General features: G+C 45.6%; 2 protein-coding genes across 7 annotated transcripts in view; one reads left to right on the top strand and one right to left on the bottom strand.

Annotated features, from left to right (window-relative positions):
• Nucleotides 1-358: 358 nt before the first annotated feature.
• On the top strand, nt 359-17,614 carry PCBD1 (pterin-4 alpha-carbinolamine dehydratase 1). Of its 2 annotated transcripts, none has more exons than XM_065671039.1 (4): nt 359-560; nt 3,598-3,729; nt 4,073-4,153; nt 12,565-17,614. In XM_065671039.1, the coding sequence occupies exons 1-4, from the start codon at nt 558-560 to the stop codon at nt 12,724-12,726; spliced, it is 378 nt and encodes a 125-aa protein (XP_065527111.1). In that variant the 5' UTR covers nt 359-557; the 3' UTR covers nt 12,727-17,614. The 2 variants fall into 2 exon arrangements, with proteins under 2 accessions (XP_065527111.1, XP_065527112.1); XM_065671040.1 differs by lacking the exon at nt 12,565-17,614 and adding an exon at nt 4,697-5,373.
• The window catches only part of SGPL1 (sphingosine-1-phosphate lyase 1), a 45,184-nt gene continuing 33,190 nt past the window's right edge, over nt 6,205-18,198 (bottom strand). For all 5 annotated transcript variants that reach the window (XM_065671033.1, XM_065671035.1, XM_065671034.1 and 2 more), the window contains 8 exons: nt 14,605-14,693; nt 13,631-13,736; nt 13,052-13,150; nt 11,836-11,985; nt 11,341-11,579; nt 10,573-10,719; nt 9,400-9,520; nt 6,205-9,299 (listed from right to left, as the gene is read on the bottom strand). In XM_065671033.1, the coding sequence (XP_065527105.1) occupies nt 9,159-9,299; nt 9,400-9,520; nt 10,573-10,719; nt 11,341-11,579; nt 11,836-11,985; nt 13,052-13,150; nt 13,631-13,736; nt 14,605-14,693 (1,092 nt within the window). In that variant the 3' untranslated portion in view covers nt 6,205-9,158. The remainder of the gene's footprint in view (nt 9,300-9,399; nt 9,521-10,572; nt 10,720-11,340; nt 11,580-11,835; nt 11,986-13,051; nt 13,151-13,630; nt 13,737-14,604; nt 14,694-18,198) is intronic.

An 18,198-nucleotide genomic window follows, 5' to 3' on the forward strand; every position in this document is an offset into this window, starting at 1 on the left:
GTGGCATCCATGCAGACATGGTTCCCTCGGTAATGGCAGAAAGCACCTTTAAAATGCTCAGCAGTGCTGTCCTGCACACACTCCCCCCACTACCCTAGCTCTGAGATACAGACCAGCCTGTCCTCAAGCAGTGCAGCAGCCAGCCTGTGATTACCACTGCACAGACCTCAAAGGGCGGAGAGGCACGCATATATGCTCAGGCAGGACGACTGTCACACTCATCACGTGCTGCCAGCTGCATCCAGCGGTACCCAGTTCTAACTGCCCCTTCTCCATCCCGTTCCGCCTTTTCCTCGTTCAACAGGTTAGAACAGTGACCCTGCAGGAGGCGGGGGGGGGGGGGCTCGGGGTAGACACATCACCGCTTCAAAGAGACCGAGGTTTACCCTCCCTCGCCCTCCGCTCGGGAAGGCGCGGGCAGCGGTTCGGCGGGGGCAGAGCCGGCCCCCTCGCCACGCCTCCAGCCACCCCGGACGAGCCGCGGCACCAGCGGGCTACTGCTCTGCGTGCAGCAGCGAGCCCGGAGCGCGGACGGAGGCCGCGGACCCCCAGGGGCCATGGTAAGTCTCTGCTGGGAACTCCGGCTGGTGCTTTGCAGGCAGCGGCTGAGGGCAGGGGAGGAAGGTTTGAGCAGCAGCTCCGGCCTCTGAGAAGAGGCAGGAGGAAAGGGAGAAGGGCGCAGAGCTCTGCGCTGTGGTTAATGAGTAACACAGCCAGCTCCGCCGGCTGCTGCTGTTGAATGACCGAAGCCAGCGCTCTCCAGGCTCGGTTCCTCGGCAAGGGGGAGGGAAAGGGTCCGCCAGCAAGGCAGCTCTGCCAGTGTGACCCCTGCTCAAATTCTGCACGGCATGTGCTCCATCTGCACAGCCTGTCCAATCCACCCCGGACAGCTGGAAACCAGCTTCTTCACAGCAGTGGAGGGGACAGCAGCAAAAGACATTGGGCCTTGTGGCATTCCTCGTTCCAGCCCTGCCTGCAGCTCCTGCTCACACCAGAGCTGCCCCCTTTACCTTCTTCTAGGTGACAAGTCACCCTTAAAAGGGAAGATACTAGTTTGGGCAGAGAGGCTTGTTTCATCTCCAGAAAGCCCAAAGCTGTCCCAGTTTTCAGTGCTGGTTCCTTTCCCCCAGTTGCACAATGCATCTACTGGTTTCCTGCTGGCAAAAAACAAAAAATCCCAATGCCTTGGCAGTTGAGAGCCAGCAAAAGAAAACAAAATAATTAAATTTCCCTAATGATAATAGTGTGTTTTAAAGGAGTAAGCGCACATGAAAGCATTTAAATGCCATACCAATAAAACCATCAGGCTGGCCAATAGGGTGCTGGGACAGAGAAGAGGGGAAGGGGGTGGGATGGAGGGTGCTCAGGGCAGTTTGCCATCAGAAGACACAGCCAGCGGAGGTGGCTTTCGTGTGGTCTGTTGGCCAAACCTCAGCTTGGCCTTGCCTCCCACTGGTGCTAGGCTCTCAGAGAGGAGCTGGGCCTGGAAAAAGCCCCGCGGCCTGTCCTCCCATGTAGCTGCAACCATGGAAAAGGGTTCAGAGAACAGCTAAGCCGTGTCCCTACCAAGCAGCCTGGTTTCTTGCTCTGCCTGGGGAAGGCTGGCTTGGAACCCAGCCACCTGCATCCATATCCATCCACTTCAGGCAAGCAACAGCTCTGGCTTTACACAGCCTTTCCTCTCTTCAGTAACCAACGGACAAGCAGGAGGTCTCAGCCCCTGGTCCCAAAACCTGGCACAGTCTCTATGCCATTCCCATCACAGTCCCCCAGGGCAGCCCCCACGGGTGCCCCCCTGCCAGCGGCCCCATGCAGAGCCAGCCTCCTTCCCCACATTATCCAGTTGCTAAGCTACCTGCGCCCGGCTTATCGCACCATCAGCAGGGAAGGGCAACGGCTGAGAGTTTATTGCGCTAAGCCATGTTTACTCACTACCTTCCCTCCAAACCCAGAGCTCAGGAAGGGATGGGGTTGGCGTTCGTGGGGAGGTGGTGAACCTGGGTCTGGCAGGCCATCCAGAACGCCGCACAAACTGGAGGGCAGCACAGGGTGGTTTGAATGCTACCAGCAAGGCCAGAGTATGAGCAGATGAGGAAGGCTTTCCCCAAACATTATGCAAGAGGAAGAGCATGCAGCTACAATGCCAGGGGGACAGGAAGCATCCCACCCCCAGCAACTCCTGAGCTAAGGTTCAGCGTACACCTTGGCACTCTCCATTTCATGAAGCGCTCTGCAGTTCACAGCTTTCTTTAAGCATAAGGGTCACAGTTATGTAGACAGGTAGGCACCCACACAGCATGATCCATGTCTTAGCAGATCAGATAATACTGGAATAGGGCATAATCTTTCCAGTCTTCCTCAAAACATGCAAAACCAAAAAAACACCCACAAAAACATCAGCTCCATGGCTGCCTCTGGTTTTGCACAGCCTATGAGTAGGCATACTATAGGAAAGGACTATTTGCCTTAATTGCTCAGCTGCTTAAGATGCTACTTCTGAGCACCAATGCCCAAGCAAGCATCTCAAGGGGCTGCTGACCAAACACCCACCAGGAGCAGGGTGCTTTATTTGTTGGGACTCGTATCTGACTTGCCACACTTTGCTCTACAGCATATAAAGGAAAACCAAATGCAAAGATATGCTGGTCATTGTCACTGAGAAACAACAATCCTCACCAACTTGAAAGATCAGATCACCCACCAGGGAAGAATTTTAATTGTCAGAACATAACCTGTCACGTAGAACAACAGCCCTCTGTGCTCACTTCTTCCCTACTGAGCCAAAAGATACACTCGCTTGGTTAGCTCCCATCACCAAAAACTCTATTTCAGTTTCATCTTTGCCTATATTCGCTTCCCAAAACGAAAAACTGAACTTTCCTTATCCCCCCCTTCACTTTAAAAAAACCAAATAACAGCACTTCTGCCCAAGAGCAGAAGACAATGCTAAATCACAATTCTTCCCTCTGCCCTTTGTTGCTTACAGACAGAAACAGCCTCTTAAACTCTATCATAATGTAAGGGAGATTGAAAAGGAAAAGGAGCTGAACTCCAATTTAGCGTGACTCATCTCTCTGATTCACACCACTTCTTTCTCCTCTAAAGCAAGCTTCCAGTGCAGATGATCTGCAAATAAAGCCCTCCTGCTTTAAGAAGGTACTTCACAAACCTTAAATGCAAACCATTCTCAGTTCTTGAACCATCGCAGTTTCAGGTTTTCTTTTCAGAAAATTCTATGTAATGTCTTTGGGAGCTTAACCTTACACAGCTATCATTCTTAGTTCCTCAGGTTATGATGAATCCACATTTATACTGGTAAAGTGGTAGGTGTTGCAGGTTAGAGGACAAAAGTGGCAAGTCAGACTGCCCTTGACCTTTGTACCCAGGGTAGGGAACAGAGGACAGCACTGATATCCCCTGTCATCAGTACCCACCAGTTCAGGTCTACACAGACACTCCCACCCACCCAGCCTGCAGCTGCCTCCATGGACCAATAACTCCTTGACCAATGGGATGCCTTGCTGCTTTGAACATTCACTTCATCCTACCTCTGCCACACTGATCTTCTCCTCTTCCCTTTCCTTTCTATGGTGTCAGGCAGGAAAAGCCCACAGGCTGAGCACAGAGGAGAGGGAGCAGCTGCTGCCAAACCTGAGAGCTGTGGGGTGGAACGAGGTGGAAGGCAGAGACGCCATCTTCAAAGAGTTTCACTTCAAGGACTTCAACCGGGTATGAGCATCAGTTGTATTCAGATTTCACAAAGTGGGACACCTGGGTTGCAGAGCAGGGAGTTCCATCTGCAAGGCTCAGCCAAAGAAACCCCTCTGTGTTTCTCCTGAAATGTAATGTCTGAGCAAGACACCGAAATGCTTGACCAGCACATGATTTGTCTGGGAAAAGCTTCCCCAAAGGGGAAAATACATCGGAAACACCAGCAAAGATACAGAAAATCCCAGGCCTTCTAGCTGGTTAGGTTGCCTAGAAACATGCGGTGTAAAATTAACAGTAATGGGGTGAAAAACAATATACTGCCAGGTTCAGAGCTAGCTTTTCTTCTTACTCCACTGGGCAGGCCTTTGGCTTCATGACCAGAGTGGCTCTACAAGCAGAAAAACTCGATCACCACCCCGAATGGTTCAACGTGTACAATAAGGTAAGAAACAGGGATGATGAGGCAAATGGAGATCTGCAGGGAGCATATCCTTTTTTGAGGCGTAAACCAGCAGCAAGTCCTCTTCAATGGGACCTTTTCCATCAGATGCTATTCCCTTCATATATCGCAGACAGCCTACAGCTGTCACTTAACAGATCCTTTCCTCCTCCTCTTTTTATGTGTCCATCTGAGCAGTAGCTGCCTGGGTGCCAGCACCAGAGTTATGTTTTTTAAATCAGTATCAGAAGCAGCAGCAAGGGGAAAAGTTTTTGAAGAAAGAGTGAGTTGTAAAGTGGGCACAGGAGGGTGCTGTGACCAAGGCAGGGGCGGCAGTGGCAGCTTGTAGCCAGGTTGAGCTGTAGGAAGGAGAAAACCAGGCAAAGTGCCAGACCACCTCTTTCTACCCCAGGAAATTTTGCAAACAAGCCTAGAGAAAGTAATAGCACTACGTGCCTTATCAGGTGTAAACTGTTTGCAGTGCTGGGGAAAACCATTGCTGCTCTTTCTGCCAGCAACACTTGTTGGTCTGTCTGTCTGGTTTAGGTTCACATCACCTTGAGCACCCATGAGTGTGGAGGCTTATCGGAGCGAGACATCAACTTGGCCAGCTTCATTGAGCAGGTTGCAGCTTCCCTCTCCTGACCAGAGAGTGACACACAAAGCCAAAAATCAACTGTGCCGCTGCCACAACCTGTATCTTGCCTAGACAACTGTACCTAGAGCATTCCCCCACTTCCAAGCTAGTTCCTGGATCCAGACTGCCCAACACCATGCCACAGCTCAGACGGAGGAAGGCACTTCTTGAGCACTGTGTGCATATCCATCTCTGATCTTGCCACTTCCATTCTTAAACCCTTCGTTAGCTGAGCGCCACAAGCCTGCAAACTGTTGAGCCTCCGGGGCTTTCAGTATACCTGCCCTTTTACCAGGAGTCATGTTACACGATTGCACCAGTAAATCTTTCCAGTGCCTGACCCTATCTAGCCACTTACTGTGTAATTTCTTCTTACTTGCTGGAATATGCCTTCCACCCAAAACATGGTACATGAACCCTTTGGTTTCTCTGTAACATACCAGCAACTGTGATGTGCAATTTGGTTATTACTGTAACCTCTCTCTAGCAGTATTATAAGCAGGCATGTGATCTCCCCCCTGTTGTAACTGGCCTTTAGTAGGATACCAACTGAAAATGTTTACAATAAATGTCTTGGTTAACCCGATGTCAGTTTGGAATGAGGCCTCACTGTCAAAATTATGCCAACAGGTTTTCCCAAGGCAGGTACTAGCCTGACTACTCTCAAGGTTCTTCTGCCAGGGAAAAGCTTCTTGATGAAACAACACAGGGAAATGACACATGCCTTCACAGACTTGCACCTCAAAGTGAAGGGGATCTGAAAGAGAATAAGATTATCAAAGCCAGAGCAGATCAGATAAAAACTGCCTGTGCTGAAGTCAGAAGCATACCATAGCCAAGGCACAAACACAGGGAAGGCACAACCAAAAGGCATGAAAGCAGCATAGCAAGGAGCCAGGGGCTGCTTATGGTGAAATACCTCCCAAAAAGAGGTTGTAGGTGGATTTAGTGATGTAAGATCTTTACTCCAGTAACAACGATCACTATATTCAAGGAGTCTGCAGCCAAATCTCTGTGTTTTCTGGTACAACAGGAACAATTTGCTATGAAACCAGCAGTAGTTGCTTTAAGCAGAACCATCTAGGAGAAATGCTACAAAGCCCCAGCAGAGGTTTGTTGGTGTTTGGATTTTGGGGGGGGGAGGTTTAACCCTTTAAAGTTCTATAAAGTATTAAGAGAAAATCATAGCTCCTAAATGACAATTTCTAGCATCTTTAAACATCACGTAACACGTAGCCATGAACACCACCTGTATCTTAACAGAATGAAAAAGTAGTCCTCAGGCAGAGTTTGTAACATTCATAAACTGCTCTCCCTGCAACAGACTAGACTGCATGAGCAAAGATCAGGAGCAACAAGTCTCCATTCTTTCAAATGAACACTGAAACGGAAAAACAAAGAGTTCAATGAGCCTAAATAGCTAAATGCATCATTTTAATACAAACTAGGCCCATTTTCACAATCTCTTCATCTATTTCAGCCTGAAGTTTTACAGTGGCTAATTAGAGCAATACAGAATACTGCCATCAGATGAACTCGTCCCATTTGTTCATTAAAAAGTCAACATGTATTTACTGGGCAAGATATTGTGTCGTACACAACCTTTCCACTCCCCTCTCCCGAAGTCGTCAGAAAAGTGCAGATGAAATCCATGGCATGAAGACATACATCTCTTCTTGGTCCATCCCCTTGGATATTCTTCAGTCTAGTACCTAGGAGCACGCAAATCCCATGGGAGTGCTTTGTAAAAGCACACATTAAATGTCTCAGTCGGAGCACCTGAAGGTCAGAAATCTCTCAGGAATTAAGAGTCATGAAAATCCCCTCCAGGTCTAAAGTATCATCCAGTTTCAGATCATAATCCAGTCCATAAAATTCTTTTTTGTCTTTTAAATAATTATTCAATCTTTTAATCACATAATTTTTCCAAGACCACTTTGCATGATAAAGGAGATGCAGATTACATGTTAGATGACAAGGATGAATAAAGACTACACACCGGTAAATTACAGCAGCCTATTCCTGATCAGAAGATTACATTTACAGTATAGAACAAATACACATAAAACAATTAAACCCACAAATATTACAAGTGAAGCCCAGAATAGAATACATTGATTTACAAATAACATCTTCAAACACATCCAAAAATGTGAAATGGAGCACTGATCTGTTAGATCCACCTACTTCCTCGGAGAAGGATGCAACTAGGGAAGAAGTTTTCTCTCTCCTTCACCTAGCCCAATCCATCCACTCTTTCTTTTAAAGCAGAAACAAAAAGAGTACCTCTCCCTTTTTTGTTCTGTTTTGTTTTTTAAATCTCAGTTCAAAAGGGAACCATCACAGTAGCCAGACACTTAAGACTGTCTCCAAAGTACTGCAAACTCAGAGATGCAGTAATGATCACATTAGCCAGACATTAATAGAATAAATAGGTCCAACATAAATGCTGAGTGCCAGAGCTGGTAACACCATCAACAGACTATCAGGCAACTCAAATGAGATGTTTTCAGAAGGGCTCAGAGACATGCATAAAGTCACCAATTTAAGGGCAGATGGCCAAAATACTTTTGTCTCCTAGCCCAGAGAACAAATCTGTTAAAAAGCAAGTATACTTCCCATAATCACTGGGCCCAAAGCTGCACTGGTTTGCACAGGGACTTGTTAAATAATCTTAGTAACCTTCTCATTAGGTATAACTATTGTACCAGTGTGTGCTTCAGCTATGTTAAGCCAGCAAGGGTCAGGTTCGGGCTAACAAGCCCACTACTGCAGAGAGACAAATGCCTTCAGACACCCTGCACAAGTCTGTGCAAACGTGGCATGAAGTCTTCTCCCAGGTGGTGAACTCTGCCTGGGAAACTCTCAGCAGCATGCAAAAAGCTGAGAGGAAACACATGGGAAAGCCCTGCAGGAGTAACTCTACTGCTGTTTAGTAACTCAAGAGATTCTTTCCAGCTTGTCCTTAAGGCCACAACTGCCTCACAAGCTGCACTGGGAAAAACTCTCACCATAAAAACAGTGAAGAAAAATAGGAAGGGTGAGTCACACACCCAGGGCTTGAATGCTTCCCAGTTGCTGCATCCTATCTAACATCTACCTCTCAGAGCTATACAAGCACCTTTATAATACTGTGAAAGGATTTGGCTCAATACAACTAACATTCTACCTTACAGACAAGAACGTTCTCCGAGGCCAGTCTGCCTTTGAGGTTTTATTCAGTATAGTACCATAAGGAAATGACCACAGCAAAGGTTGTGGTCAACAGCTGAACCTTCAAACCCTCCCTGGCATCCCACAGAAAAAGCCAGAGAAGCGTCAAGGCACAATGGTGAATGCCCTTTTGAGAATGTGCCTTAAAAGAATCAGTGCAAAGAGCAGAGATTACTACTATTACAAAAGTCACCTTTTTATACTAAAAGATCATGGTAAAAAAGGTCAGCTTTGGCGCCATCTGTTTGTACACGAAGTCCATAGCCATGACACATGCCAGTGCCTGACTGACTACTACAGCTTTGTGAGATAGTGCAAAACCTTCAAGTTATGAACAGTGAAATCACTGTTTTGCATATCCCTCCAGAATTGTGCAAGGTACAACAGCACTCTAGGTGGCAAATGCATGTCTTCCAGAGGAGGCAGGGAAGCAAAACAGTTACTACGTACCAGGATTTTCAGTACCATCTAGCTCCCCTCCCTACACTACCTTGCTTGGTTTCTGTTTCTGATGTTCTATAAACCAAAAGATAACAGAAAAGGATTTTGTGTTGCATACTTTGACCCCCTCAACAGATATTGACTGCAGTCTGAGCTCTCTAGAGGGGATTTCAAGAAGAGTACATGACCATCTCTCCTTTGCCAATTTATTGGCTCTGCATTACCATAGATATAAAGGCTCCCAGCACAGTCTGTTAAATGCAATAGCTTGGAGGAATACTCGAAAGAAAACAAAATTTTCAATTTACTTTCTGCCTTTAACTTCTGAGAAGACTGAAGCTTTGAACACAACACGAGAACTCAAATCTAACACTTGGCTGGTCATCGGCTGAGTACCAGGTCTGTGGAAGAAGAAACAGCAAGGAATGAAGTGACCTGCAGAATACCTGAGGAATTTGGAGTTGTGGAATGGACATTAAATTTACTATCAATAGTTATGTTGAAAATAGGCAGGGGAAAGGAGGAAAAGCCCTAAAACTAAAGTTGGGCATGAAAATAATGCAGATTTCAACACAGACTAAGATGGGAAGTTTCCAAGATCAAGCCACCATCAGACCTGCAATTGTAGGAACAAAGGCTTACTGCAATCTCTTCCCCTAGGGAACCTTCAGAACCACCCCAGTGCTAGTTGGCAAGGCGCCAATTGATGCTGTACAGTCAGTGGTGGCTGGGGGAGCCATTCATGTGCTTTTCACTGCAAGGAACATCCGTGCTGTAGAGACCATCCAAGTATGCCTGAGAAATCTCCGCTACCAAGCTCCTGTCTGGGACGGACTGAGCCATTCCATAGATGGCTCCCTAAGCAGAGAAGAGAAGGTTGTTACATAGGATCGTTAATGCCATCAGAGAAACACGCTCACCCAAACATACTCTTACACTCTATGGCTAGCCTCCTTACCATCCCTGTGGTCTTGGCATTGAGATCCTTCATGATGTCCTCAATGCTGTCTTTGACATCTTTCAGGAACTGTTCAGCAACACCAGGCTTTGTGTGCAACTGCGTAATGCAGAGATGGATGCTGGGCAGGCAGACGAGAGAGGAGAGATTAACCATCTTCAGTATGTACAGCTCCACATTTTCTGAGCAACGGGCAGCAATTCAGTCTTTCCCTGGCCAGCGACAACAGTGTATCGCCTTAAAATAGCATTTCAGCAGTGTAATGGGAGAAGACAATCCACTCCCTTCCGATTAAAAGAAATCCCTGCAAAACACTTGCTAGCGTAAAGTTCAGCTTTTGCAGAATGGCAACTCCTCCCTCCTTCCTTCCTGACTTCACCATACAGGGTTAAAGGCCTATAATTTTCTCACCCCATTCCAGGTACTTCCAGTGAGAAAAATGCAGCTGCCTGCCAGCACAGTAATCCTTGCTATCATTTCCCTCCCCTTCCTCTCCAGTTTAGATAAGCCATCAGCCACACACAGCATGGAAGTTAGCATCCACCAGAAGGAACAGGGCTACTTACACCTCTGAGCTATTGCTTCAGGCTCTCTAGGCTTCACCTCATGCTACCTGAAAGTCCAAAATTCTTTTCAGTGCAGCCACATCTGAGAGCACTGGCCTTTTACCCACAGAAAAACAACTACCTACTTAAGGAAAGTCTCATTTGAAAATACTCATTTTACACCAAGCTGGAAATGGAAAGATCACCGAAAATGATGAGTCTTTCACTGTTCTTTCAATTACCTTCATCTTCAGTGGGCAGCGCAGGAAGATACTAAAAATAAATACATCTACAAACCCTCAGTTAACTAACATGAGGTAACACCCTGGCTATTTATATTTTTCTGCTTGTATTAGACAAGAGATAAATAGAAAGCAAGCCTCGGATCTGCCCTCTGCCAGGCTCATTAAAATTACCACTGCCTTATCCTCACTGCAGTAACTGCTATATATCAGCAATTACAAAAGTAATTCCTCCTCCTCTATAGAGGGAATTTATCAGATTTGGACAACAATTTATCAGATACAGACAACACCACTCAGCAAGTCACAACAGCTACATGGCCTGAAGATGACCATCTTGCATATCCTGGCTATGCACATCACTCCACTGGTCTCCACAAACTCACCTTGATGGAAACTGTAGGACATTTAAGTTCCATCCTTTTGCAGCTAAGAAATTAGATAACCGGTAAATGTCAAAAGTGTCTGAACCAATGGAGAGGACAGACACCTCAGGCTTCCCAAGAATGAAGATGCTGTCAATTTTTCTCAACCTTGAAAAGAAAAAGGAGAAAAGAAGTGACTGACCAGGGTTAGAGGGAAAAGACATTCTGTCCATCTCTCTGGAGCCCTAAGAGAAAAGCTACAGAAAGCAACAGATGACAGCACATTCAAATCAAAAAACCATGCAATCATCCCAGGCCATTGGGACTGGCAAGAGGATTCAGGTCATTACAGGCCCTAAAATCAAGAAAAATCAGGAAGAAATAGAAAAGGCAGAAAACAATGTGGCAAGAGAAGACAGAGTAGCAGAGAAAAACAGCTTATCAGCTCACATAGCAACACAAGCATCCCAACAAGACAGCATAACCCTTCTTTTGTCATCCAGACTCTCCCTTAGTTATGGCTGACACAGAAGAAACTCTAGAAGCAAAGCCAGCTAAATAAAGATGCCTGCACCCCTCCTCTCTGTGCCTCACAGCTATCTGGCACAGGGCAGCACCCAGGAATAAAAAAAGCATCTTCTCCCATAACTGCCCAGTAGATCCCTACCTAGCAGGTAACATGTTACAACTGCTCCAGGGAAAAGTTGCATGAGAAATAAATGCAGTTTGGGTGAAGGAGTCCCCAACAGGGTTAAACAGTACAATCAAAACGCTAAGGCACGCACATACTCTGATTCGATGAAACGAGCCGTTTTAATGATCCTCTTCGTAGCTTCTATGTAACCCGATTCTCCTATGTGCATCAGAGTTGCCCAGCATGCAGCTATGATTCCACCAGGCCTGGAGCCTGCCACGGAGGGGGAGGCGTATATGCCCCCTTGCCAGTCGGGTGCTACAAAGAACTGGTAGCTCCTGTACTTCTTGTCGCTGTACAACACCACTGAAGAACCCTTGGGAGCATAGCCATACTGCAAGGGGCACAGAAAGCATTAAAAAGCAGCAAGAGGGCACAGGAACACATTTAAGCACTCACCGCATGCAGTCACCAAGATCCCATTTGTACTCTAGGTTATTGCACAAAGCATCTGAATAGAGCAGCCCCCAGCCCTGCACTTCAGCACCTCTCCACATAGCAGAGCAGAAAAGTGCCTAAAGGCAGGGATGGCACTGGGAATCACTCCCCAAAAGTGAAAGCACTGGAAGACCTTTCTTCCCACTTCTTACCTTGTGGGTATCAGCAGAAATACTGGTAACACCTTTCACGCGGAAGTCAAATAGATGCTTTAGAGGGAAACCTGCCTTGTCCATGAAAGCAATGAGAAAACCACCCAGGCAGGCATCGACATGGAAGGGGATTTTGTACTTCACCGCAAGCTGTGTGTGAACAAAAGACTCTAGTGAGTAACATTCAACAGGCAAGAAAACAACGTGGTTAGGGCAACCAATCTCCAGTCACCAAAAGGTACTCTGCATTCACAATTAAATATTTCCTGGATTATTTGGGAGCATCATGCCACTCTCTAGCCATTGAAAATAGGAGATCTTGAAGGGCTGACTACTTGTGGGATACCTTCTCCTGCCTTCCATAGAAGATTGCCAGCAAGAGCGAAAAGAACACCTCATTCTGGCAGTTTGCTGTATTTGCCAAAGGGATGTGACAATGTGGTCTGAATATCTGCAATAAAGTGTAAGAGTGTGATCCAAAAGAAAAGAAGGTCAGAGGCCCTGACTGGTTACATACAAAATAAATAACTGGAGCATTGAGAGAAAAATCAAGAGGCATGTTTGTAAAATAAGATCCCAGCCCTGTGACTCCTACTCCCTCCATGCATTCCTTGGACTTCTGTGCCAAGTTTTCTATGACCAGTAGGGTCCAAATCAAAGCCTTCCTACTAGGTGGACTATTCTGCTGTTATTTCATTTCACAACTAATTTGCTGTTATTTCATTTCAGGTAGCAAAGAATGAGCCCTTCTGGCTGGTTTCGCAGTGGGTGCATCAGAGCAATAAGCCACATACACAATACATACCTTCAGTTACAGCAGAAGTTTATGGCATACTTAAGAGTTCAGAGACAAAGCATGTGCAAAAGACTTGCTGCTTTGCCTTGCTATGACACACCGAAGTCCAAAATGCAGTCCCACGCAAACAGCTTTACAACAATGCCCAGAAGTAATATCTGGTATTTAGAGCTCACCTTTTCACAGCAATTAAGGGTGGAAAAAAAAAAAGTCCTATATTCATCCTCACTCCAAACTGTGTCCTACATATGCTGCTGTTGGATAACACCTGACCTGAGAACAATAATAATACTTTCCCAAGCAGCCTGCTCCTCCCACCAGCTTCACTGGTTAACATCCTGGAACACCCCTGATGCTCTTGTACAGAAGGAGATGCTGGGTTTATTGCTACAGCACCCAGAAGTCCCAGGGGTGCCATACCTCTGCCACCTCTTCAATCGGGTCCATGATTCCATGAGGGAACTGGGGAGCAGAACAAACCAGCATGGCTGTGTTCTTTGAGATAGCTCTCCTCATTGCCTGAAGATTTAAAGAGAGAAGATGCTCATATTCCATTTACCAAGTGCCTGCCAAAAAAGATAAAAAGTGAAAAACATGCAACGTCTGGTCTTAAAAACCAACGCACAAAAGCCTGTAAAAAGCAAAGCAATGAGCTACAAGAATCAGTAGATATCAACTGAGTCATTTAACTCATCCACTTGGAAATACTAGAACACTTTTGTTCTGCCGCATCACAAATTTGGGGCTATTTCTGAAATACATAAATTATCAGATTCTATGTGAATCACACAGGACAAAGAGTTGGTTTACATCCCATTATTTCAAACAAAACCTTATCTGCAATGACAAGTACTTACTCCAGCATTTTTATTTCCAGGAAGCATTCACTCCTCTCTATCCACTGACTTGCTCCCTGGATGGGTAGATTTCTTGCTATTTGCTATACAATGCCAATGGTAATTTCCCACAGAAAGAGTGCTGTGCTGCCTAAAGCAATACCTGAACATCCACTTCCATAGCCTTGGTCAATGGTATGTGAATCAACTTCAGTCCGAAGTAGTGTGCTGCTTTGTCAAATGCCGCATGAGCACTCACTGGGACCAACCTAGAAAAGTAACAGATTGCATGTGTCAACACAGGCAGCACCTAAGCTTTACCACGAACGGGAGGGGAAAGAGCAAAAAAATTCAACCTGTAGATATCTATGTGTGACAGACGTGTCACAAACAGCCTGACTGCATGTTTCAACTGGCCCGAAATCATACAGACCAAAAAATGCAAAAAAGTTAGGGAAAATACTCTCTCATTTTCTGAGTTACCATATCGTATCAGGGCCTTTAATAGCATGCGAAAGTGTTAGAGAGGGAAGAACTGCAGGAATTCAGCAGAAGATGAACACCACAGTGTTTCATCTCTTTTTACATTTTCCTCGCATAAGCAATTAATAGAGAAACAATTTTTGATGCACTGTCTAGAAAAAAGGAGGACATTAGAGAGAGCAAATCCTTTATTAGCAGTGTGACGATTAGCACAATTCTTCCTTTCAGCTCCAACCAGCCCCAACTTTAGTCCTGGAGTTTTCAGGCTAAACCTTCTTTTAACTGAATAAATTCAAACCCTTAAACACTTCAAAGGGCCTGACAATATCTGCTCAAGAGGGGCCCAAAGCTGATATGAGCAGGCTCTATCCAGAGCAGTTCATATCAAAAGGTATTGCCAAAATACATCTGCACAGAATAGCTACTGCAGCCCCCCAGCAACATTTATTTCTCCCAGGCTGCTTAGTTTCCTGTGCTTTTGCACTAGCTGTTTTGACTCAGGTTTCTCTCCTTCAGACACAGACAGACAAGGAGGAGATGGTAATGAGCTATGAAATGAAGGATTATTGAGGTCTAGCAGCCACCTTAACTCAGAAGAACAGTAAATCCCACAAACCCCCAAAGCAAAAAGCATGATGCAGAGTTATTGCTCACATTTCTGGCTGTTTGATGCCTCTCTCATAAGCCAGGTCTCTGTATGCCTTGCAGGCCATCAGAATGCTCTCAGTCCCTCCAGATGTCATCTGTTGTGAAAAAAAGAAGCAAACAAGAAAAATAACCATTTACATGGATGCTGCCACAGCATCACTGTCCAGAGATGCTTCAGAGGCAAGAGATGCACAGGGCAACTCAGGTTTTCAAGGGCAGCAGAAGCCACTGAACAGCTCAAGGTAGTTTTGTGACATTCAGCTTGAAAGTGCACATTTAAGTAAATGTTGACTCTTCTATTTAAAGGTGAAGGAAAAAAGGGAAAGCAAACAAACAAAATTCAACTCAAAAGCCTAACAAGAGGGGATCATGCTGCACAATCACTAGCTGGCAAACATGTCCACACCTCATGAAACTGCCAGTACATACTTAGCTCTTGATTACCTGGGGATTGTTTATCTGGATTACAGATTAATTATGCCATGCATATGGAAAAAACAAAGTTGATTCTGTATTAAGTCAACTGAAGTCCAGCAGGGTTTATTAGGTCTGGAGCAGTGCCATGCTGAGGCACAGAGCCAGCTCAGGGTTGGCTCTGCTCCTGAGCCACAAAACCTCCCCAGAACCTGCAACACTATAGAGCAGAGAGTTCCCTCCAACCTTCTCTCTGCAGAGGCCCGCATAGGTCTGGTCACACCAGGTCAGAGCTTCTAAGCCCTCAAGGACCCAAGAAATTTTACACCAGAAGGAATTTCTGAATTACTCTCCCAAGCAAGTCCCTCAGTACCCACAGAACCCACTATATGTGCTTTCCCAGCCCTCTTTACCCTGACCATAGGAGAATAAGGTTTACATCAAGAGGTGGAAAAGAGGAAGGTACACATATAAGCCATTTGATCAAGTTTACTGTTGCAAGCTAGAACTCAAGAGCTCTTGCAAATAAACTCCTCACAGGAAGAAATTCCTCAAGTGGGAGGACTGTTTCTTGTTGGCCAGCCTTTATGAGTTCTGACATGCAGGGGACAGAAAAGTGTGTGGGCATAAACCTTCCAAAGTAAAATTTTAACCTAGTAAAATGTGAGGTTGGTTTTTTCAAGCAGCCTGCAGGACTGACCAACTGCAATGCTGGGCAAGCCATAGCTTGAGGACTGGGGGCACCTGGAACAGATATACAGAAGTACATGTGAAAAAGAGGAATCAAAAGCTACTTACAGCACTTACAGAGGATTAATTTTGATCCTAGTATCTGCTAAACCAACTGCAATTTTCCCTTTTAACCTTTTCCCCCCAAAAAATAACCGTAAAAAGGATCACATTTGCATGCCTCAAGACATCTGCTAGTCTAGATTTTCCTTTGGGGTTTTTTTCCCAGCTGACATAGCTGCAAATCCCTAAAATGCAAAGAAGAAGAGTGACTGCATGAGAATGACTAAACATTAAGTACAGATATAAGGAACAAAGTTCACAGGCACACAAAACAGCCTGCCACATTTGTTCCTAACATGATCCAAGCTAGCAACAGCTGCCACCACAGGCAGTGTGGAAGTGACTGTCACACCACAGACAATTTCTGCTTTTATGGTAGTTTAAAAGCAACAGCTGTCGCAGATAAACCCTCACAGAGCCTGACACTGGATGAAGAAATCGTTGCATTTATTGTGAAGGAAATAGATGGCAGCAGGAACACAATGTCCTAAGAGTTTTATGGGCTGTGTCACTTAAACCAGGACACTCACTCACTTCTCCACCTTCCCATGAAAAGATCTGCAAAGTTGTCAGCTCCTACCTTTGGGAAAAAAAAATCCAGCTGGTATAACATGGATTGCCCTTCTGCTGCCAGGTGGGAGAAGAAAAATGAGTTTATCACAGACTTGTAACACTGCTTGCAAAATTGCTTAAAATTTTGCAATGATCATGACAAACTTTGCTAGGCATGATTTGGCGATCTTGGTACTCACATACTGAATGCCCAGGCACAAAGACAGGCATGCAGATGACCACAAAGAAAGCTCATTCAGGCTTCTGAAAATCCACTGAATCCAAGGTAAATTTCAACAAGATCAGCTTCCTTAATTGGCCCAAAATCACCATATTGGTACCAACATGAGTCTCCACCACAGCACGTATGCCAGAGCAGCTTGATCTACAGCAGCACCTTTAGTGTAGCATAGCTAGAACAGCAAAAACACTTTTGGTCTATGCGGTTTATACCTGCAGAGAAACAGTCTGCTCCTTTACAGGAGGCTTTGTCAGCCTAGCTCTCAACAGCAAACTCATTCAGTTATAGCCAGGGCTTGAATCACTGTCACGGGATGGAGCTTCCCCACGGCCTGCAGTGCACGGGCAGCTGGCCAATGTGCAGTGATTCAGCACCCGCCAATGGCTCGCACTAGTATTTTTTTCTCTCCTCTAAATGAGAGTCCACAGGCTCAAGCGATGCCATGGAGAGAAGGGGCTGGAAACAGACACTGTTTAAAACAGCTTTCCAAGCCTGCACTATCTTCAAAAGCCAGGCAAACTGTGTGGAAAAGGGAAGCAGACTTTGTTTTGTTCCTGATTTATTTACTATTTTCCAAATGGGAGAGCAAAGGAGAAAGCACAGGGAAATCCCTGGCAGTGTTCCAAGGCCAGGGTGGACAGGGCTTGGAGCGACCTGCTCTAGTGGAAGGTGTCCCTGCCCATGGCAGGGGCTTGGAACAGGATGAGCTTTAAAGTCCCTTCAACCCAAACCAGTCTGGGATTCTAGGTAACGGAATCTAACTAATGGTAACAGTTGGACCAGATGATCCCTGAGGTCCCTTCCAACCTGGTGTTCTATGGTTCTATGGAAAAATACCTCTCCTGCTTTCTAAACTCAGTATATCCCTTCTGTTGCTCCCTCCCTGCAAATACCAGTGCTCTGGAACCTCAACATCAAACCAGCAATAAGAGCTACAGTCTCTGTTCAGGGATTTCTTTGGCCATGCCACTTGTGTATCACTGTCAGACTGTCAGATGTAAAAGAATCACTTTAGTCCATGGTCTCTCATTTTTTCTTGTATTTTCAACTTAGGAAACACATCCATTCAGACCCTGGAGACAAAGCTGACCAAAAGTTTCACAACATTTTACCCCATGAATAAGAAAGCAAACTACAATTTGTTTCTAAGGTAGCACTGGAGTAAAAATATACCACAACTCACTGCATGGTCATAACGTAGTGACAGACTTGCATAAAACCTCTGTAAACCTGCAGGTTGTAAATTCCACTAGTTGTCTCTCTCCAGGTGACCCACTCATCACTACAGATAAAACCTGACACATCTGCAGAGTTTAAACCCCCCCAAGACACATCACTCACAGTGTGTTGTTAAAGCCCTACTTCGTATGTACAGCCAGCACTACAACAAAGTTTGGAAGCCCCAGAGTTTAGGGGGAAAGAGACAAGATGGTTTCTACAGGAGTCTTAGGTTTGCATTTGCTGATTTTGCCTCCTCTCTCATTTTCAGCTGCAGAGTCAGTGCAAAGAATTCAGAGAGAAACCAACATCAACTACACACGTGTGCACACCCCTTATTCCCCCACCATGTTTCCCTGAACTTCAAAGCTGCCATTTCCTTT

Source organism: Lathamus discolor, chromosome 3 (genome assembly GCF_037157495.1).
Source record: "Lathamus discolor isolate bLatDis1 chromosome 3, bLatDis1.hap1, whole genome shotgun sequence".
Taxonomy (NCBI): Eukaryota; Metazoa; Chordata; class Aves; order Psittaciformes; family Psittacidae; genus Lathamus; species Lathamus discolor.